This window comes from Notolepis coatsorum, assembly GCF_963971535.1.
Source record: "Notolepis coatsorum genome assembly, chromosome: 1".
Lineage (NCBI taxonomy): Eukaryota > Metazoa > Chordata > Actinopteri > Aulopiformes > Paralepididae > Notolepis > Notolepis coatsorum.
Window position 1 is genome coordinate 99,923,223 of NC_140165.1, and position 23,319 is coordinate 99,946,541.

At 45.5% G+C, this 23,319-nt stretch overlaps 1 protein-coding gene across 2 annotated transcripts in view; it reads right to left on the reverse strand.

Moving 5' to 3' along the window:
• ehbp1l1a (EH domain binding protein 1-like 1a) overlaps positions 1-23,319 on the reverse strand; it is a 95,824-nt gene that overhangs the window by 22,101 nt on the left and 50,404 nt on the right. For both annotated transcript variants that reach the window (XM_084320775.1, XM_084320774.1), the window contains 7 exons: positions 22,059-22,115; positions 21,704-21,809; positions 3,270-3,429; positions 2,793-2,959; positions 2,471-2,519; positions 1,693-2,223; positions 582-633 (listed from right to left, as the gene is read on the reverse strand). In XM_084320775.1, the coding sequence (XP_084176901.1) occupies positions 582-633; positions 1,693-2,223; positions 2,471-2,519; positions 2,793-2,959; positions 3,270-3,429; positions 21,704-21,809; positions 22,059-22,115 (1,122 nt within the window). The remainder of the gene's footprint in view (positions 1-581; positions 634-1,692; positions 2,224-2,470; positions 2,520-2,792; positions 2,960-3,269; positions 3,430-21,703; positions 21,810-22,058; positions 22,116-23,319) is intronic.

The following is a 23,319-nucleotide window of genomic DNA, read 5'->3' on the forward strand; positions in this document are numbered from 1 at the left end:
ACCTAAGAATTTAGCGCTTTTTGTATGTAAATGTGACAAGATACAACAATAAAACTGAATCTGAACTGAATCTGAATCTTTCTGTGTGGAGTTTGCATGTTCTCCCCGTGCTCGCAAGGGTTTCCCCTCCAAATAAGATAAACCCAATGAAAAAACATGCAGAACAGATCGCTAACGCTGTCGCGTCCCTGACGAAGATGGAAAGGAGCACTTGGATTGGTCCCTCCCCGGGCATGGCATGCAGAGAGACATTTCGGTGCATGTGTGTGTGTGTTCCTGTGTGTTGCCCATCTCACATGTGTGTGTTAATCTGCATGACAAATAAAGACTTCTTCTTATGCCTCAATTTGGTGAATGAGTGTAATGTTGCCTTGTGGTGGAATTTCCCTTATAAGTATTATTTGAATTGTTAAAACACAATAGTTATGGGGGCATGACAAGCTCATGACTTCAGTTAAAATAGGAGGGAAACACTGTCATCAAAGAGGATGATGTCATTGCCCATGGGGGCGGGCACAGATAATAAACAAGCTGTGACCAGCAGAACAATAAGTTCTTGACCGCTGCCAGTGCCAACCAACCTGTTTCTGATGCCCTTCTGGCTGCTCCTCTCTCATCCTGGCCCGCAGCTGCCTGGAGACACAGAGAGAGAGAGACACAGAGAGAGAGAGAGAGAGAGAGAGAGAGAGAGAGAGAGAGAGAGAGAGAGAGAGAGAGAGAGAGAGAGAGAGAGAGAGAGAGCGAGAGAGAGAGGCAGACAGAAATTATTTATACATCACACAGAGAGAGAGAAAGAGAGCGAGAGAGAAAAGAAAGGCAGATAGAAATTATTTATACATCACATACATAGAGAAAAGAAAGAAGGGAAAGATGGAAAAGAGCTGGTGGTTCAGTGGTAAAAAATAGATAAATATAAAAAAAAAGATTAGCGAATTAGATAATATATACACATCTACAGTGGGTGCTGCTGGGTTAAGTGCAGTAGGTGCTGGGTTAAGTACAGTAGGTTAAGTGCAGTGGGTGCTGGGTTAAGTACAGTAGGTTAAGTGCAGTGGGTGCTGGGTTAAGTGCAGAACATGACTAAAGGCCAATTTCCTACATGTCTCGCGCCAGTTTACAAAATGTTTCCCACGCTGTTCAACTTCTGTCATGTCGTCGTCATCCGATGTCAAAATAAAGAGTATGTTATCTCCGTTTCCAATATTTTGAAATAAAACTGGCAGTTTTACACACTTCATTTAGAAAAACCATTCAAACATCTCAAGCCCTACTCTCACTTGGCACGGAGCGAGTGGTCAGAGTAAAATGCAGATCGGCGTCACATTAAAATATGCAGGTCGATGTCAACCAAAACGCAGAGCAGCCTTTTATGTGACACCAAGTGAGCGGCGCGGACGTCCGCGCATTAGAAAATTGGAGCTTCGCACTTTGAGTTCGCTTTGGGTCTGCTTTGAGTTCGCTTTGGGTCTGCTTTGAGTCCGCTTTGGGTCTGCTTTGAGTCCGCTTTGGGTCTGCTTTGAGTCCGCGCGAGTCCGCTCTGTGTACGGTCCGCTCGACTATGGGAGCACCTTTAGAAGTAGAACCTGCACACTGTGCTATAATTTACACTTCTTTATTGATCAAATATGACCTGTGGAAGATCCACTATGGATGGTTGTCATGGTTTCAAGGTAAGGTCAATAGGCCACTTACAGCTAATATTCCAGCCTCCTCTATTGAGCCGCTCCTCCTCTGTGACCTCCGCTTCTTCACCAGATCTGCGTCTTTGACCCCTTTGAACCCAGCCTTGGACAAGAAGTGGGTCCTAGGCGGCGCTACCGGCGCCTGAGCCCCGCCTGCCCCTGCACCCTGCGACCGCTTGGTCCTGGGAGGGGGGGCCACGTCCCCGCTGGCTGTCGCGTCCCTATCGCCCTCCTTCTCCGCCGTAGCCGCGCTCCCATTGGTCTCGAGAGTGATGCCCTCTTCCTGGAGCCGCTGGGCGCAGTAGCGGGCGGCCGCCTCGGGGTCTGCGCTCTCGCGGCTCTCCCGCTCCCCGGCCACGGCGTAGCTGGACTCGCTGCTGTTCTTCTCGATCTGTAGAACGCTGAGGTCCTGGCCCGTGAAGTGGGTTCGGATCTGGTTGAGGTAGGTCATGACGATGAGGCGGTCGGGCACGGCGAGCAGGACCATGTCCGCGGGCTCCATCAGCCTCAAGACGCCCAGCTCTGCGAAGGAGTCGAAGGCCTGGTTGGTGGAGAGAAAATAGAGATGTTGTTTTGTTTTATTTGAGCAGATCTCATCATACATACAAAAATGTTTATTTAACAATTCTTTCCATAAAAAGTGTAACTCTAAATAATGTCACTACAACATCAACATCAAAGAAAAAGGCTACAAAACGGGTACGAGAAATAATACAATTATATATTTTCTTAATATCTTTTTAATATTCAAGGCAGCCTGTAATGTTAATAACCATGATGGCAATTACCTTTCTGTTGTTGCGTTTGATGTCATAAGGGTCCAGCATCTCATAATCACTATATAGAGGGAGAAAAGACGACATAATCAATACACAACAAATACAATATAGCATAAGTGTTGGAAAATAACATTTCAGTCTATGGGACAAATAATAAACAAACATATTTGGTAATATATTCATCCAGTCTATTCATAGTATTCCATCGCATAATATCTTGGTTGGCAAACAGCAGATGATTGTAATGATTATCACTAAATGACAACCGTGGCCAATGAGCAGTGGCATGGCACCATATTAGTTGGTGAGAATACTATGAATATGTTCTTACATCTTTTCTGGGTAGAAGTGATGGAGGATAGCGCAAAAGGCCAGGCCGTTCCTCCAGGAGGTGCTGAAGTTGGTGATCTTGAGCCCCTTGTGACCTTGTGTGACCTCCTGACACCAGTCCAGTAAAGACAGACTGGATGTTACCAGGTCTGGGCTCGCCAACAGGTTCTGAGATACAAGAGAGAGAGAGAGAGAGAGAGAGAGAGAGAGAGAGAGAGAGAGAGAGAGAGAGAGAGAGAGAGAGAGAGAGAGAGAGAGAGAGAGAGAGAGAGAGAGAGAGAGAGAGAGAGATAGTATTATATATAATCTTTTCTACAGTCTATGGTCATGGTACTTTTATGCCACACCTTTCTAAAGCTTCTTTTTTTAATGTTTACTCTACATAAAAATCGTATCTATAGGACCTTTACCATATAGGACCATGACTCAGAGCTTGTATTCAGTGACTCATCAACTAAACAGACTATAAATAGCATACCTCTGGGGACACAGCACTATCTTGACCCATTTCCTGGGCATCTGCGGGTATTTTCTGAGGCGTTGTTTGCTCACTGGCTGACTGGACACCGGCAGCTTGTGATTGGCTGTTGTCAGGGTAACACGTCTTACCACGAGCCACTGAACCAGGCCCCTGTTGACTGAAGAAGAGAAAACACAACAAACTGATTAGTAAATCTTCTAAATGTCTTTGACGAAATGCATAAGTACAGTATGTAAGGAACTGTGTGTAATGTGTATACTTATGAGAGTTATGCGGAAAGACAAATTGTAATCGCATTGTATTAATTGACAATAAAGTAAATATTCTTCATCATCTTTTTCAGTTGCTTGGGAAAATAATAGAATGTCAAATCATTCATTATGTATGAAAGGTTTTCCATCCGAGAAATGGATACACAGACTTCATATATAACTAGCAATTTAATGGAAACAAGAAATACTAGGGCATGTATGCAGGTATGTTATCCCCTTGTAAGGCATGTGTACCAACAACTGAACTTACCTCTCCACCTCTAAACCACCACCAGCTAACATTACATCTACTGACACAAAGCCGAAATCCACTTCTTCAACAGCCATCTCTTTATTTAAGTTGATCTCCATGAACTCTGTGTCTTTGGTGCCCTCTACATGGAGCCAGTCGTCCTGAGTAGGTGTGTCAATGGAAGTAGAGATATTTTCAGGCTCCGCTTCCGACGCCATTTCAGAGTCCGTCTGGTCAGGTACTGCTTCTGTAGCTTTCTCAACATAATCTGTAACCATAGCTTCATCTGTAAAGGTCCAGCCTTCGATGATCTCCTCAACAGCCTTCTCGCAGACACTAGCTTCAACAGAAACTGATTGTGAAAGACCTGCGTCATCTGCCAGCGCTGTGAGGACTTCTTCCAAATCAGATATGACATCATCAGCTCCATGGATTGTGACAAAGCCTCCTTCAGAGATCATACTCGATTCGAGTGAAGTTGAGCCTTCCTCTGCTTCCTGACTGGTGGGAGGTGTAACCTCTCGAGTCGGTGACTGGCTAGCCTCAGATAATTCCATCTCCATGGGGAATAAAATCTCTACTGGTGGGGTGCTATCTGGGAAGCTGGCACTGAGGCGTTTTTTGGGGCGCGGCATTGGAACAGGCACACTTGCCTGTTCACTCTGTTGCCCTGTTTCATGAACAATGACGTCCACTGCCATTCCTGGTGGACACAGAGACAGTGGGCCAGGGGCTGTGAGGTCATCAAGGAATGATCCACTCAGACGTTTCTTCGCCCTTGGTCTTGGAACAGGCAAGCCTGCAGGCCCGGCCGTTTGATCTGAAGCATCACCGCCCTCTCCTTTATCTTTGCTCTCAATGTTAAGCTTGCTTCTCCTTCTACGCAGAGGGGCCACCCTCTCTGCAGATGTGGCAGGTTGATCATCGGGAGGCGGGGGCGGCAGGCTACAGCTCCTCGTGCCACGCGGAGGTGCCACCGGATCTCCGGAGGAGGCGATGGGTGATCGTCCTCTCTGCCTGGCGGGCGAGGCCTCCTTCCCCTGGGAGTCCCTGAGGACATCCGACTGTGGAAGAGAGGTTCCTTCTGGAGTTGTAGAGTCATCTGGGCAGGAGCCACTGAGACTTTTCCTTCCACGAGGCATTGGGACAGGTATGGACACCTCTGTCTCTAGTGTTGAGTCGTCCGCCTTCCGAGAAGATTCAATTTCAACCACTTCAACAGATATTTCAGTGACTATTTTTGCCTGCTCCTCTCCACCCTTCTCAACTAAATCCTTCAATATGTTATCCGTCTGGGAAACTGGAGCTGCAGACCCCTTGTTTGCGGCATTCAAATCCTCTATTGTAGCTGCTTCATTGTTGGTTCTACCAGACTTTCTTGAAAGCACTTTCTTGCTGTGTCTTGGTGCGGCTATCTTTCTGATGATCGAGAGAGGGGCAGTCTTCCCAATACCAAAGTCAGTGAATGATTCAGATTTTGACTCTGGGTGGAAGGTGTCCTTGTCTTCTGTCTTCAGGAGAGGTATCACCTCAGTAGGGGCCTGGAGAGACATATTTTCATCAGAGTCTTTCTGTGGACGTTCAGGGGTACAAGAGGTTCTTCTTGTGCGCTTTGGCGGGACCAGTTCTGAGGTCAATTGAGCAGGTCCACTCTCAGTGACATCAGATTTCGTCAGAGGGGTGAGTTCAGTGGCTCGACTGGGTTCATCACTTATTTGTGGAGGTTCAAGAGTGCTGGAGACATTGGAGCTCCTCCTAGAACGTGGAGGAGGGACAGCAGTTACTGAGGCAGCCTGGGTAATGTAGTCATCCGTTGTTGAAACAGATGTCTCTTGCATGAGGCTGTCCTTCTTCCTGAGAGGCCTGTGTGGACAGAGGTCAGAGGTCAGCAGGGAAACATCATCTGTTTTCTGTGGAGCTTCTGGTGGTTGACTACCATCTCTTCTTTTCACACGGCGAGGAGGGACAAGGTCTGTGGGTGTCTGCACAGATTCAATGTCACCTTTCTGTATATTTTCAGATGTCTGTGTCTGTTCAGAGGGGAGACTACTGTCTCTTTTCCTTGTAGGGCGTGTGGGAACCAGCTGTATGGATACATTGGCAGGCAAAGTTATTTGGGAATCGATCTCCCGAGGAGTGCCTGAGGGAAGGCTACCCTCTCTTTTCTTCACTCTACGTGGAGGGACTATTTCAGTGGATGGTTGTGTCAGGAGAGTCTCATCGGTGGCATCAGCTTTGACATCAACTTCCTGTGGACTTTCAGGAGAGAGGCTGCTGTCCCTCTTTTTGCCACGTCGGGGTGGGATAACTTCAGTGAGGTCCTTGACGGATACTTCCTCTGCTGTGTTTTTGCGGTCTGGGGTTAGACTATCCTTCCTCCTCAGTGGTCGTAGTGGAACAACCTGTGCAGTGTCTTTCTTTTGATCACTGGTGTTCTGCGGAGGTTCTAGAGGAGCTTCTCGCTTGGGCTTTCTGCCTCGCTTAGGGCGGACCACTTCTAATTGCAGCTCAAGTGAGATGATGTTCTGACCATCTGATGGTCTATCCAGGACGGCCTCTCTATGTTCTTGCGATTCCACCACAATCTTGTCAGAGGTCGGCTGTGTAGCGGTAGCAGAGGTTTCTTCTGTGCTTGTGTGTTGGGGGCTTAAGGGCAAGAAAAGGGACACACCTCAGAATTGCTATTCTTCATTGTGACATACAGTGAATTCACACTGCTTTTTCAAATGATAATATTAAGCAATGCATCACTCGTGAAAGCACATTCCACATGCTGTCAAGCATCACAATTTAAATGTTGTTACACGTCATAGACACTACAGAGGACCCTGGCGAACTGTTGTCGACGGCCTATGCTCCCCCAAAAGGAGCGATAGGCGTAAGTAAGTAAGTACACGTCATAGAGATGTAAAGTGTGCGCACTTCTGAAATATCCTGTATCCGATACCATTTGAGTCAGATTATCTTCTTCTACAAGATGTGCAGGGAGGATTTACTGTTCTCATGTGTATACTGCCACCTACAGACTCTTATTTGTTCTGTAATGAGGTTACTGATTTCCATCACTCTTTCCACTAAGTGGCAGTAATGTGGAAAAGTCCACCTTACCACCACTGAATCTCAAATGAGGCAGTGTTGTCAGTGTTGTCTTCTAGATAGTCAAGTCAAGTCAAGAGTTTTATTTGTCACGGCATACAAGTATACAGTGAAATGTGGGAGATAGAAAACAAGTGGACAAATGCCTCTAATGGCGCAGTAGCAGTAGGAAGGCGTTGACTGTACTGTGTAGATAGGAAGTGCACACTCTAGCTTAACCTGTTTGATACGGGTACATACCCAATTGCACTGAAGAGAAATAGCCCAGCAAGAGACCAACACATTTTTGGAACCAATCATAACTCACCAAATTCGTCCATGGTTTTCAAGTCGCTGCTTCACTTTACCAGCATGCTCTTTGTTATAACAACAACAACAACAACAACACAGCAGAAAAAACACAAAGACACTTAGTTGACAACACCTGTGCCACAAACACCACAAAGCATATTTTACTATTACTGTATATATTTTTAGGGCCATTACACATTACATGGACTTTTCCAACAAAGCTTTCCGAGAAGCAGACATTGATACGCAGAACAGGAGACGCTGTTATGACTGCAAATCCAACACGTTTTTATTTTCACACCGTGCAACTACACACTAACAAATGGCGTGCGGTCCCCCCAACACTCACCCTTTATCCAGTAGTACAGAAGTCGACACGGTTGTTTTAACCTCCTGGCCCCATGCTAACAAACCTCCAACATAACCTGATGTCTGGGCTGAATCCCGCTCCCTCATCGAGCTATCCTCTATATGCCATGAATCAAGGGAGGTCCTCTCTTCCTCTGCTCCCCTGAGATCTCCCTTCGAGATTTCAGTGATGTCTGCCTTGGTTAACGGAGGCCATTTCTTCATAATGCTTGGGCCCACAACTCCCAAATACCCATCGTCGCTGTCTGTAGTAGTCGGTGATGAAGACACCGATCGTTCGTCTCCCATGCTCCACATGTAGGGCTCAGCACTCGTTGGGAGTCCAATGTCGTGTTTGCTTTGAACTTTGAACTCAAATGTAGGCTGTTCTATGGGAAATTCTTTCTTGGCAAGGGCAGTGTCATCTGGGAGGAGTGCAAGGGATCCATCTGAAGGGACCACAGTGTTGTACTCTGGGTCCACTGAGGAGGAGGGAGCCACGGTCCGGTGAACAACCTCAGCTGGGGTGGAGCCAGATGGACCCAAAATGGATGTCACTGTTTCATAACTGTAAGAGAGGAATACTTTTAGTGAGAGATTGAAACCTGGGGCCATGCTAAAGCATGCTAAGCCAGAAATTGGTTTCAATACACATGGAGGCAATTATACAAACCATTAGCCAATAGAGATACTCCAATACATATGGAGGCAATCAAACAAACCATTAGCCAATTAGAGATACTGAAATGTATTTGTGTTACTTTGTCCATTTATTAACAGCTCAGTAAATAAATTTTTAAAAAAACTGCCTCAATCCGTCTGTGGCAATATAATTCTATTTTATTTTATATTCTGTTTTTATTATTTTATTATTTCTATTTATTGTCATTATTATTGCTGTTATTGTCCTGTGAAGTCTTGTTATTATTATTATTATTATTATTATTATTATTATTATTATTATTACTGTATTGTGTTTTGTCTTGTTTCATGTGAAGAAAAAATATAAAATTATTATTTGATCACACAAAATAAAAACTGCCTCAATCCAAAGAAATATATCTTAAAATATAGAAAAACAGATATAAACAGAGCAAGTAGTGGAGTCGCCACAGCAAGCCTTACACTCCAGACAAGGCCTATAAAACAGATGCATGTAAAATTATATTTCCTTCAATTAGTTACCAGTAAATCACTGCACACTATAGACAACACCATGCTATCTAGTAGCTTCACAGCAATCTCCCACTTACCCTCTGTGGAAAACACCCACAAGAGCCTGTACTATTCCTGAGGGCTCTTGTGCCTTTGCTGACAAAGAGAACTCAGCCTCCTTCTCTGACACTGCCTCCAAGACTTCCCAGCCTAGGACTAGCTCTGGCTCTGGAGGGTCCAAACGCTTCTCTGGCGTTTTGACCATCTCCACTGCTGGCCCCTGTGTCTGTGGGTCACTGAGGACCCAGACATAATGGGGTTTAGGACATCATCCCCACAGAACTCACACCACAACACCACAAAGAATAGGCTTCACAAAGAAGTACTGAGATACCATGCATTCGTTTTAAGATATGTTAGCAGAGCTCATTTAGATTAGCCACTGCAAACCTTGGGAGACAACCCATATTTCACTTTCACAGCAAACCATGCACAGAGCACTAGGCTCGTACTCTTACCCAACATCTCGGGTGAGCTCTGCTCTTTGTTGTACAGCCCCTTTCAGTTTATCCTCTGTTATAACAATTATAACATGTATACTGTTATAACATGTATATAATTGAACAAGTATGTTGAATTACAAAAAGAGTATGGCACCACTGACTGTAATTAGGACACTGAATGCTTACCATGTACAAGTGCAGTGGCTGGATTGCCAGAGGGGAAACTTGCAGGAACGCTTGCTTCCTTGGGATGTGATGGCACCAGCGACAACTCTTCACCTAGATACGGAGCTGAATGGGTTGACTCTCCATAGGATAATTCTTTTGGTTTAGATCCCTTAGGAGTAGATGATGTAGCAGTCATCATTTGTTCCTTCACTGGCTTGGGTTGTAGAATGGACGGGAACCCAGGAATTCGAGTTACATGTGGACAGGATGGAGCCATCGCCGACATATCTTTCATTTTCGCTCTGTCCTCTGCTGACCTTTCTTCAATGACAGTTTTCTTCTCATTCCGTGGCTTCTTAAAGATGGGCTTTGTGTGTGTTGTCCCATCCAGTATATCTGTAGCCGCGGAACTAAGCATCCTTAATGATGGGAAACCAGGGACTCTTGAAATGCATGGGGAAGACGCACATAAACTGACCATGTTTGGTGTTCTGTTCCCAGCATGAGCAGAGGGGAAGCCGGGGGTGCGAGCCTCTTTCGGGCAGGATGTCACTAATGACAACATACTTCTCACGTTGTAACTGTATGGCCGGTCCTTCCCGGCAAGTGGAATGATCATCTCTAACCTTTTCTTCTGTGGTTTGACCCACAGGGGCTTTGGTTCGATTAGCCAACCGGTGCTTGGGACCTCAGTCATGGATGGGAAACCATTAAAAATGGAAGCTTTGGGGCAGTAAGGCACAAGACTCATCATGTCCACCTTGGGTTTGGGTCGAGGTGCAGAGGGTAACCCGAGAATCTTTGATGCTTCTGGGCAAGATGGCGCCATGGCATACATTTCTTTGATTATTTCTCTGTCATGTTTTGGACTTTCTATTGCAAAAACTGTCTTATGTTGGAGTCTATCCCAAAAAGGCTTGGGATCAACAAGCCACTCTAGCTTTGTAGCCTCCTCAGTGGACGCACAACCAGGGAAACTGGACACTTTGGGAGAAACAGGTACTAGACTAAGCATATTGCATCGAGGGGTAGATGGGAAGCCTGGAATCCTTGTAGATCCTGGGCAAAATGGAGCCAAGGCAAACATGTTCTCTGTTCCGTCTCTGTCAACAGATGATCTGCTAATCATAACCTCACTCTTCTTCTGTGGTCTTTTCATCAACGGTTCCTGTTTGGCAACCCACTGTGCTGACTTCTTCACGTCAACTGATGGGAATCCAGGTACATTTGACATTTGTGGACACAAAGGGAGAAGGTTGACTATGTTGAACCCATGATACACATCTTTGGGATTTGAAAGATCTACCATATTTGGTTCATGACAAACTACACTGGGCTGTGACACAGATGGGAACCCGGGAATACTGGCCACTTTAGGACAGGATGGTACTTGGGGACACAGTGGGAGGAGCTTGACCATATCTGGTGCATAACACAAAGCTTCTGGACTTTGAACAGATGGGAAGCCTGGGATACGAGCCTGTTTTGGACAAGTTGGGACAAGAGCTGTCATTGCTTTCATTTCATCTCTATCAAGTGTATCTTCAATCATGACTCTCGTATTTTTTCTCTGCTTTTCCCATAAGGGCTTGTAATCTATTGTCCAGTTTTTGCTACAAGGCTCCACTGACGATGGAAAACCTAAGATACAGGAGTCTTTTGGACAAGAAGGTAAAAGGCTCACCATACTTTGCCAACACACTACTTTAGTTTGTGGAGCTGAAGGGAAGCCTGGTATGCGAGAGTCTTTTGGGCAAGATGGGACCAAAGCTACCATTTGCTTCATTTCATCTTTTTCTTTTTGTGACAAGTCTGTCATGAGAGCTGGTTTCGTCTTCATGCTCTTCTCCCATAGCGGCTCCTGATCTAACGCCCATGATCTATAACTGGCTTCATCACTAGATGGTAAACCAGGAATATTGGACACCCTCGGGAATGAGGGTGAAAGATCTACCATATTTGGTTCATGACAAACTACACTGGGCTGTGACACAGATGGGAACCCGGGAATACTGGCCACTTTAGGACAGGATGGTACCAGGGGAACCATATTCCTTATGCTCTTCTTATTGACTTTTGATCTGTCGATTACAATATCTTTCTTTTTCAATGGTTTCTCCATTAGTGACCCCTTCTCAGCAGTCCACTCTACTCCTGTATGCCCGTTGAGCGATGGGAACCCAGGTATACTGGAGGCTTGGGGACACAGTGGGAGGAGCTTGACCATATCTGGTGCATAACACAAAGCTTCTGGACTTTGAACAGATGGGAAGCCTGGGATGCCTGCCTGTTTTGGACAGGATAGAACCAGAGAAACTATTGGTTCCATCGTCTTCTTATCCTTTTCAGAGCTGTCAACCAAAGAGACTTGCTTCTCTGTAGTTTTGCCCTCCCAAAATGGCTCCTTGTTTATCCCCCACTCTTTGCTCTTAGCATCATGCAACAAGCTTGAAACATTCACCATACTTGGCATATTTCCAAAATAAACCACTCTGGGTAGTGGTACTGTGGGGAACCCGGGGGTCCAGGTTTCTTTTGGACAACTTGGGACCATGGAAGCCATTCCTTTAATCTCTTTCATGTCTATTTCAAGGCTGTCAACTAATAACACATACTTCTTCTGCCTCTCCCATAAAGGCTGAGTATCTATGTTCCAGTCTTTGCTATCAGCTTTTTGAATTGATGGCAAACCAGCCATGAAGGAGATTTTAGGGCAAGATGGAAGAAGGTTGAGTATATTTGGGTCATGATAGATTAATTTAGGTTGAGACACAGAGGGCAATCCTGGGATACCAGCCTCTTTTGGACAAGTTGGGGCAAGAGCTGCCATTGCTTTCATTTCATCTCTATCAAGTCTATCTTCAATCATGACTCTCGTATTTTTTCTCTGCTTTTCCCATAAGGGCTTGTAATCTATTGTCCAGTTTTTGCTACAAGGCTCCACTGATGATGGAAAACCTAAGATACGGGAGTCTTTTGGACAAGAAGGTAAAAGGCTCACCATACTTTGCCAACAGACTACTTTAGTTTGTGGAGCTGAAGGGAAGCCTGGTATGCGAGAGTCTTTTGGGCAAGATGGGACCAAAGCTACCATTTGCTTCATTTCATCTTTTTCTTTTTGTGACAAGTCTGTCATGAGAGCTGGTTTCGTCTTCATGCTCTTCTCCCATAGCGGCTCCTGATCTAATGCCCATGATCTATAACTGGCTTCATCACTAGATGGTAAACCAGGAATATTGGACACCCTCGGGAATGAGGGTGAAAGATCTACCATATTTGGTTCATGACAAACTACACTGGGCTGTGACACAGATGGGAACCCGGGAATACTGGCCACTTTAGGACAGGATGGTACCAGGGGAACCATATTCCTCATGCTCTTCTTATTGACTTTTGATCCGTCGATTACAATATCTTTCTTTTTCAATGGTTTCTCCATTAGTGACCCCTTCTCAGCAGTCCACTCTACTCCTGTATGCCCCTTGACCGATGGGAACCCAGGTATACTGGAGGCTTGGGGACACAGTGGGAGGAGCTTGACCATATCTGGTGCATAACACAAAGCTTCTGGACTTTGAACAGATGGGAAGCCTGGGATACGAGCCTGTTTTGGACAAGTTGGGACAAGAGCTGTCATTGCTTTCATTTCATCTCTATCAAGTGTATCTTCAATCATGACTCTCGTATTTTTTCTCTGCTTTTCCCATAAGGGCTTGTAATCTATTGTCCAGTTTTTGCTACAAGGCTCCACTGACGATGGAAAACCTAAGATACGGGAGTCTTTTGGACAAGAAGGTAAAAGGCTCACCATACTTTGCCAACACACTACTTTAGTTTGTGGAGCTGAAGGGAAGCCTGGTATGCGAGAGTCTTTTGGGCAAGATGGGACCAAAGCTACCATTTGCTTCATTTCATCTTTTTCTTTTTGTGACAAGTCTGTCATGAGAGCTGGTTTCGTCTTCATGCTCTTCTCCCATAGCGGCTCCTGATCTAATGCCCATGATCTATAACTGGCTTCATCACTAGATGGTAAACCAGGAATATTGGACACCCTCGGGAATGAGGGTGAAAGATCTACCATATTTGGTTCATGACAAACTACACTGGGCTGTGACACAGATGGGAACCCGGGAATACTGGCCACTTTAGGACAGGATGGTACCAGGGGAACCATATTCCTCATGCTCTTCTTATTGACTTTTGATCTGTCGATTACAATATCTTTCTTTTTCAATGGTTTCTCCATTAGTGACCCCTTCTCAGCAGTCCACTCTACTCCTGTATGCCCGTTGAGCGATGGGAACCCAGGTATACTGGAGGCTTGGGGACACAGTGGGAGTAGCTTGACCATATCTGATGCATAATGCAAAGCTTCTGGACTTTGAATGGATGGGAAGCCTGGGATGCCTGCCTGTTTTGGACAGGATGGCAACAACAACATCATTTTTTTCCTTTCCTTTTTGTTTGTCTTTGGTCCGTCCGTTAGTAATTCTTTCCTCTCTTTTGTTGGTTTCTCCCACAGAGGCAGCTGATCCATGGGCCAATATTTCCCTGCTTTGATGGACAGTCTTGAGGGCATGCCAGCAATGTTTGATACATCAGGACAAGTGTGTAACATCATGGTCTCTCTCAGCTCTATTTCAGGTCTCTTTAACGGTGGAACACCTGGTGCCGCCGCCACCGTAGGACGGGATGGCTCCATAGTCACCACATCTTTCCTTAGATCTATATCCCCTTTTAGTCTGTCCGAGTGAGTAGTGGACTCAGTGGTTACCATCTCTTTCTCTTTTCGTGGCTTCTGCCAGATTGCTTCAGTGGTGACGAGAGATTCTTCTGTCAGTTTTTCAACAGAAGGGAATTCAAGTGTCCCAGCAACCCCTGGGCAGGTTGTCTTTAGATCTCCCACAGCCGGTTCCGTCTCCACCTTCATTGCCTCCACTGCCATGCCTGGGGTGGTGGCAGCACTGCGACATGATGGGGCCCTATTAGCCACTCCTCTCATCCGCTCCCTTTCTTCTTCTGAAGTGTACATGGACAGATCTGTGGTCTCCTTCGGTGGCTTCTTCCATAGAACGCTCTTGTCTGTGGAACATTCTTGTAACTGTTGCTCTGCGGTAAGCATCTGAGTTGATGGGAGCCCTGGGGCACTGGCAATAACTGGGCACGACGGTAGCAGTGAAACCATGTCCGCATGTCTAAGGAAAGGGTAAATTACAGTCTCAGTGAAAGGTGACTGGGAGCAGACACCAAATAACTAGGAACAGACATTAGAGCAATAACAGCTATAATACAGTGCAATTGCAGTGCAATGCAGTCTAGTAGCAAGTAATCTAATAAATACTTCACTTAGAGTAGACTAGATTCATTGCCTCATTTCCCAATTGGGAGTTGTTATTTGACCAGCAATTGCAATTGCTCCAAGCTATTCTAGAACACCACAACAACCATCAATGTTTTGATAACAGCATTATATTGCTGTCATAAGAACATTGATGGATGTCTAGGCAAAAGCCATTTTGGTTAGATCAACTGAACAGAAACGTCATCTCGAGCCCATGTGTAATAGCCATTAGTACAGCGATTACCCTGAGAAGCTCAATATAAAATGCAACGTAAACAATAGTACATATTTTTAAAGGAATAAATTGCATTTAACTATCCAAACAGATCCTTTAAATATATCCTATGAGCTGCGATAAAGATGCAACGCCATGCAAGTCAACACAACTAACTATACCTAAATCACACTGACAAGCGGTGGGGGCAAGTGCGGCATTCTCTCACACTTACCCACTCTCAGAGTGTCTCATAACACTCTCTGGGTCCACTGTGTCGGTATACATCTCCGTCTGTCTAGCTGCAGTAACCTCAGCCATTCTGGTGTCTAATTCTATGACTCTCTCTACTCCGACTTCTTCATGTGACTTCTTTAAGGGTGCTAAATCATAATCTGTGGCAATAGTTATGACTTTATTACTCTCTGCTTCTTTTTCAACAGCTGCCTCCGTGTCAAATAGTGATGCCTGTGTTTCCTGGGTGGGGGACTGGCACGAGGTCCTGAAAGACAGGGATATGACAAAGGACAAAATGGGACAGGAGAAAATAAACTGCGAAAAAAACGTGATGAACCACAAAACAGGCATCAAGCCACACAAGGAATACAGAAATAACCACTACAGTCAGTGAGATGATGGTGAGATGATGCAAAAGCATTACTACATGGAGCAAACCGGCCCAATGACTTCATTCTATGTGCAAACCAACACAACCCACCTCTGTCTGACACTCAAGAGCAATGGCAAATCAGGAATGCAGTGCCACATTCTGCAATGCAAGTGTCTGGAAACAGAATTGAAAGGGGGGGGTGTTTCAAGCAGTATCCCACTGACCTCAGAGAGTGAAATGCAACTAGGGTCAGGCACTAATTCAGCATTCCTTCAATTCTCCCACTCACTCACTCACCCTTTTCCTAGAATGGCCACTTCTTGAGCCTCATTTTGTGTCCAACAGCCTCCAGATTCTTCCTCTTTCTTATCAAGGATTAATTTGATTTGACCGGCACTGGTCTCTGCCTCTTTGTCTCCACTGGACTGACGATTCACTTGGACTTTTGGACATGATGAGGAAACGCCGGGGACAATGGCCTCTTTAGGACAAGTTGGCGACAACATCATCATTCTTTCTCTTTCATTCACCGGTACATCTCTGGTCTTAGTTGGACAATTTGGTTCTAGAGCCATCATATGCCTATCAATATCTTCATCATCTACTGATGTGGACACAATTGCAGTCATTCTCTCCTTTGGTGACTTCACCAACAGTGGGTCTTTATCAGTTGGCCAGTCATGCTCGGAATGATGCACATTTGTGGATGGAACCCCTAGAACAGATGATTTATTTGAAAAAGATGGCACAATATTCACCATGCTAGGACGACTCTCTACTTTATTCTGTGGGGCCGAAGGAAATCCTGGACTAAGAGCAATACGTGGACAAGATGGTACAAGAGAAACCATTGCCTTTATCACAACTTTGTCTATGGAACTATAATTCCCCTGGATTGGACTGCATTCTACAGTCTTGGTGCCTGTGTTTAGTGGCTTATCCCATATCACAGTCTCTACCATTGGCCAGCTCGATACTTTGATATCAGAAACAACGGACTGCCTTGAGGGGAAACCAATAATTCTAGTCTCTCTTGGACAAGATGGCAGCAGATGTGACATGCTTGCCTCTTTTCCTACCTTAACATTAATCGCTTGGGGTCGCGGTGCAGATGGAAAGCCCAGAATGGTGGCTTGTCTAGGACACGATGGCAGCATACTGAGCATTATCTCCCTGTCTCTCAATGTCATCTCCTTAACTGTAGAATCTTGGTGAGCAACTTCCTGCCTTCTAATCAATGGTTTCTCCCAAATTGGTTTCCTGTCAACATGCCAGCTATGACATCCTGTCATGGGATGTATTGCTGGTAGACCTGGAACTTGTGTGTGCTTTGGGAAAGTAGGAAATGTCTTGAGCATGCTCGGGGCAATAGCTTTCACTGGTCTGCTTCGTATTTTGGAGGGAAATCCAGGAATAGTTGCTTTTTGGGGACAGGGTGGCAACATAGATACCATAATTCTAACCATTGCTTTTTCTTTAAAGGACATTCTTTGGCCATGTAGAATGGGAAGTCTTTCTCTGTTTGTTGATGGCTTCTCCCACAGAGGCCTTTTATCCACATTCCATTTAATCTTCTTTGACTCAATGGGAATTCTAGAGGGTATTCCAGAAACGCTAGAATGTCTTGGACAAGTGTGTAGAAGACTGGTCATGCATGATGAATCTGTCAATATCTCATGTGCTGCAGATGCAAAGCCTGGTAGACTAGCCTTCCTAGGGCAAGATGGTAATATGGATACCATATTTGCAGCTGTTTCATAATCAAGGTAGACTGAGTCGACATCCTTTATGTGTAGCATAACTCCAGACCTCTCTCTGGGCAGCATCAGTGACTCTCTATCCAGTGGCCACTTGGCTGCTTTGGTATGGTTTATGACTGGCATTCCAGGAATTCTAGATACCCTTGAACAGGTAGGCAATAAATTGACCATACTTGGCCCTTCGTCTATCTGCCTGGAAGCAGAGGGGAAGCCTGGTATAGTGCCATTCTCTGGGCAAGATGGCAACATTGATACCATATTTTCAGCAGTGCTCCTATCAAGAGAATAAGGCACATTCAATATCTGCACCTTCCTATTCTTAATTGGCCTCTCCCAAAGTGAACATTTACCTACAAACCATGCTTTGTCTTGGGATAATTCAAGCATTTTGGAAGGTAGCCCAGGCACCCTGCTATGTGTAGGGCATGACGGCGTAACATTAACCATACTGGGGTATTGTCTCAGAGCAGAGGGGAGGCCACAAATACTAGCTTGTTGTGGGCAAGATGGCAACATGTCCACCATATCTTTCAGGATTTCTATGCCTTCTTTTGGAATCCACTGCCTTATATAAGCTGTTCTTTTCCTCATTGGTATTACTTGAATTGGTCTCCTCAGTGCATGCCACTCTTGATTCTCTGATGTAACTGGACTTCTAGATGGCATGCCACAAGCCTTGGCCTGTTTGGGGCATGCAGGTATGAGGCTGATCATACTCGGTGCTAGCTTCTGGGGTGCAGTGGGGGAACCTGGAACCCTGTCTTTACCCTCAACACCACCTGGGAAAGCATCTTGAATCGCCATTTCACCTTTCTTTGGGGGCTTTTTCAATAAAAGATGAGTGCAAATGAGTTCTTTGGACGGTTTATCAAATACTCCGGTTTGTTTTGGGTAAATAGGCAAAACATTGACCATAATTGGATCATGCCTTGGTGCAGAGGGGAAACCTGGAATACTGGCCTTTCTGGGGCACGATGGCATCATGGTTGCCATGACTTTCATCATACCAGGATCCTTGCAGACAATGTCCACATGATCAGCAATGTGTGAATACAGTCCCTCTCTATTGTTCAATGGCTTCTGCCACAAAGGACCTCTATTAATATGCCAGTCCTCTTCTCTAAATGGGACAGACTCTCTTGAGGGTAAACCGGAAATGCTTGATGCTTTGGGGCATGTTGGCAGAAGGTTAGCCATACTGGGCTCCAGTCTTGGTGCAGAGGGGAAACCAGGAATGGCTGCCTCCCTTGGACAAGATGGCAACATATCAACCATATGTTCTTTGTCTTCATATGACCTTTCCTGAACAAGAAGGGGTGTTATTTCCAATGGTCTATCTATAAGTCGTTTCCTATCTGCATTCCAGTTGTCATTATCTATCTTCAGTACTTGTGTAGATGGTATACCCGTGGCCTTGGACTGTTTCGGGCATGTTGGGAGAAGACTGGTCATATATGGATAATCGACCGCATGCCGAGGTGCAGAAGGAAACCCTGGTATGGTGGCCTTTCTAGGACAAGTTGGTAACATGGCCACCATGATTTTCATCATTTCAGTATCAGCGCCAGCATGTTCCTCAACACTAGACACATGTGAAACAAATCCCCCTCTTATCTGCAATGGTTTCTCCCATAGAGAACATCTGTCCACAATCCAGCTCTTGTATGGAGTACCTGACCCTCCAGAAGGTAAGCCTGGAACTCTGGCAACTCTGGGACATGTCGGTCGCAGGTTAGCCATGTTGGGCTCCGGTCGAGGGACAGAAGGAAATCCAGGAATAGTAGCAGATCTGGGGCATGATGGTGACATGTCCATCGACTTTACAATCACTGCACTCTTGACATTAAGTGTGTTATAATTTTCTGAATGTAGGATTAATTTCTTCAATCTTTCACTGGGTGACTTTTCCAACACCAGACTCCAATCAACAGGCCAGTCAACCTCTTGTGATTGATCTAAAGATGCCAACCCAGGGATGTTGGAAAGTTGTGGGCAAGTTGATAGTAGCTTTGTCATACTTGGTTCTCTCACTATCACATCAACCTCAGCCTTATGGGTTGGAGCAGATGGGAAAACAGGAATAGACCTCTCACTTGGACATGATGGGACATGTTCCGCCTTAGTTTCATATCCATGCTTGTCTTCTACATTAATTGTGGAGCCTGGTTTCAAAACTGCCAGGTTGTTCTTCTTATCTGGTCTTTGAATATTCACAGTCAAAGTCACAGTTTCAATTACTTCTAGCTCCACAAAATCTGATGAGGTCAGTCCAGGTGCACTGTATGTTCTTGTGCCAGAGGGTGCAAGGCTTATTATAGATTGTTCCCTTTTTATGTCCAGTGTGTCTGTTTTGGGCTGTGGTACTGAAGGAGGCCCAAGATCAGCGGCCATTATTGGAAAGCTTGGTACAGTGGGGGCCATCATTTCTGTGGGCTTTTCATCCTCAACTGATCTCTGAGTAGCAGAGGCCATTTCTAGGTCCTGTCTTTTAGGCTTGTGGCCCAGTGAGTTCTTATCAATGGACCATTCTTCAGATTGAGCTTCAGATGTTTTGCTCATCAATGATGACTGGAAACCAGAATTGACCTCTCTGGGACAAGAGGATACCATCGTAGCCACTCTTTCATTTCTAAAGGGACAAAGGACATCAAGATATGATGTCAGAGCAAAATTACCAAGATGCTCTAAAATGTGTATTGTTTGTAACAATCAAAATCATCTATGATTACAATTCTCGGGTCTTCAGCAGTTAGAACCCATCAAGGCCATGCGATAATAGACTTTCACAGTAGAGGGTTTCAGTTATCGAGCACCATGCCATACTTACCCCAAATCCTTAGGTACCGCCTCAGACCCCTGTTTGACCCTTTGAGCATCTTTCTTGCGATTCCCTCTCTTCTTCTGCTTTGAGTCATTTTTAACTGCCTGAGCTCTTTGCGGCACATGTGGCAAGGTGGTCTGGAGTGACGTGGAAGTCAGTTGGGTGTCTGTGAGAGAAAGGGGCTGTCGCTTGCCGTCTGTCACGGTACTCTGACCATGCTCCGGTTGGGCTAGCGGAGTCCCTAATTGAATGGACATCTTGGTCGAGTGACTCTTTGGTCTGACCAAAGGCTCCTTGACTGAGGAGAAAACAGGCTCCGGGAACACAGGCCTTTTCTCAGACGCAGAGGGGAGAGGAGGGGATGTCGGCTGGCCTTTTGGGAGAGCCCTTGTTGGCCTCGCCTCTGGCATCTCAAAATATTGGAGCCCCGGGACTGAAGGTGCCAGGCTGAGAGAGGTCACGCTCTCAGGTCTGAGAGACAAACAAGTGTAGGTCAGAGTTCAGAGATCAGCGAGGAGACTGTATCTCCATTGAATGCAGTCAAACAACGGCCATGTCCCTCATCTCTCAAGCCTTAGCAATGAGGCCATTTCACGTGACTCCACAGTATGACCCACGTGCAAATATGTGGCGTAGCCAAAGATCTCACATAAACTATGTAACTATAGTTCTATGACTATGACTAACTACTGCAAGAAGCTCATTCCAAACAAAGTTGCCAACCAAACAAGCATTACGTCATGTAACACATCACCCGGCCTAAGCAGCAGCAGTCCTTTAATAGGCTACATTGCAACAGCATTGCAATGTGAGGCACTTTGCCATTATCAACAATCAGACCACAACATTCATTCAGTCATGTCCCTTACATTTTGAACATACACGGTTTCTACTGTAGAAATGCGATATTCCCAAACAAGCAAAGGCTGCTTATAAAGAAACCATGCAAGCAAGTGTTACCACATCTTTACCCATAGTCGCAAATTAATACTACTATGAATAGCCTGTCATGCTCCCAATAGAATACAAGAAATAGAGATGCATTGTTAATATAAACAGCTTTGCCAAAGCAACAGCCTTGCCAACATAAGCTATGCAATTAAATATTTATATTTTCAAAGTGTTAAAACAAATAGACCTGCCATCTCTCAACAAACCTACTAATCGATCAGGGTATTGCCTGTCTAGCCTATAATGATATTACAGCACACAGGCCTTCCTCTTTTTAGATCACTAACAAAAATGATGGAAGAAACTACACATATTAATAAACAATGCATCATGTTGTATGTAATAATAAACGAGTTTCTTAGGCAACTTGCAAATACTTGATTCATTTATTTACTACCACGTTAACGATATTGCGCTTCAGATCAACATACATACATGTAGAAGCACTCAGACTGAGACATTTATTCACAAAAGCTTTTAATGATATCATGAATCTTTGACCGTGATTAAATGCACCGAACATCGACAATGTAAGTGATTAATATGTAATGGAGACGATCAGGTTAAAACACGGCAACCACTCCAAGCATCAATCATGACCACCCCCCCCCCCCCCCCCCCCCATGCCCCCCGCCGCTGGTAGCCATGCACCCTTTTAAATTCACTCACCCTGTCGTTGCCCTGGCAGCCTCCGTGAAGGTTGTCTCTGTCTCCCGCCTCCTTTGATTGGTCAGGCTGACCGTTCCAACTCCATGAGGGAATGTAGGGTCAGTAGCTGGTCAATGGGACACAAACAGACACACACTGTCCAACTGTCTTGAACACACAGTGTAAGCCTCTGTGATTATAGTGCTGGGAGAGGACATTTTGTTTTATGCTTATTCCAGGGTTAAGGCTAATTCACATTTAGTTTCACTCAATTCAAAATACAAATACAACATTTACTTCGAGCACTTATTCTCAATGATTTCTTCATAGAACCTTTTTGTAAAGCGAATCAAATCGTTCCCTGACCAGTACTCACATGTAGGTGCAGTACCGGGACCCTCCTCCGCCAGTGTGCTCAATTGTCTCTGGAGTTCTGGGAAGAGGGGAAAGTGTAATTAGACACAGCAGACTGAGAACCCCACAGGCAACGCAGGAAACTGCAATCCTGCGTGTCCACTGTCAACAGCATGTTCCGCCGTCAAACTGCTTTAATGAGACCGGCCAGCTGGGGGAGCCATTTAGTTTGCAGTGGAGAAGCAGCATAATGTCTGGATTCAACCATCCATTCTCCCGTCCAAACTGAAACCAAGGTTTGGAGACTGAGGAGTGAGGATTGTGGGTAATGATGACACGTGCGCAATCAAACAGTAACTGCCGGTGAAGTGTGGTGGTGGTGGTGCCAGATCAAATGGGTAAGATAAGACTTGATTTTCTTTGGTTTGTTTTCTAGATATTTCCTTATGTCTGCCTAATCCGACGGGACAGTGAATTGCAGGGAAACCAGGGGGAGAGAGAGAAAGGGGACGACATGCAACAAAGGTCCGAGGCCCATCCTGAACCAAGGACGCCTCGGGCTGTGTTCTATCCTGTTGTATCCTCCAAGCCCTCACAGGATATGATGACTTTCACTTCTCCTCCATCCTCTATACAGGACCGCACGGTCCCGTACCTCAATGGGTTGAGTATGGCACTAACTATAGCAGGTCCTGTACATCAATGGGTTGAGTATGGCACTAACTCTAGCACGGTCCTGTACATCAATGGGTTGAGTATGGCACTAACTCTAGCACGGTCCTGTACATCAATGGGGTGAGTATGGCACTAACTCTAGCACGGTCCTGTACCTTAATGGGGTGAGTATGGCACTAACTCTAGCACGGTCCTGTACCTCAATGGGTGAGTATGGCACTAACTCTAGCACGGTCCTGTACATCAATGGGGTGAGTATGGCACTAACTCTAGCACGGTCCTGTACCTTAATGGGGTGAGTATGGCACTAACTCTAGCACGGTCCTGTACCTCAATGGGTGAGTATGGCACTAACTCTAGCACGGTCCTGTACCTCAATGGGTGAGTATGGCACTAACTCTAGCAGGTCCTGTACATCAATGGGGTGAGTATGGCACTAACTCTAGCACGGTCCTGTACATCAATGGGTTGAGTATGGCACTAACTCTAGCACGGTCCTGTACATCAATGGGGTGAGTTAGCTCTAGCAGGTCCTGTACATCAATGGGTTGAGTATGGCACTAACTCTAGCACGGTCCTGTACATCAATGGGTTGAGTATGGCACTAA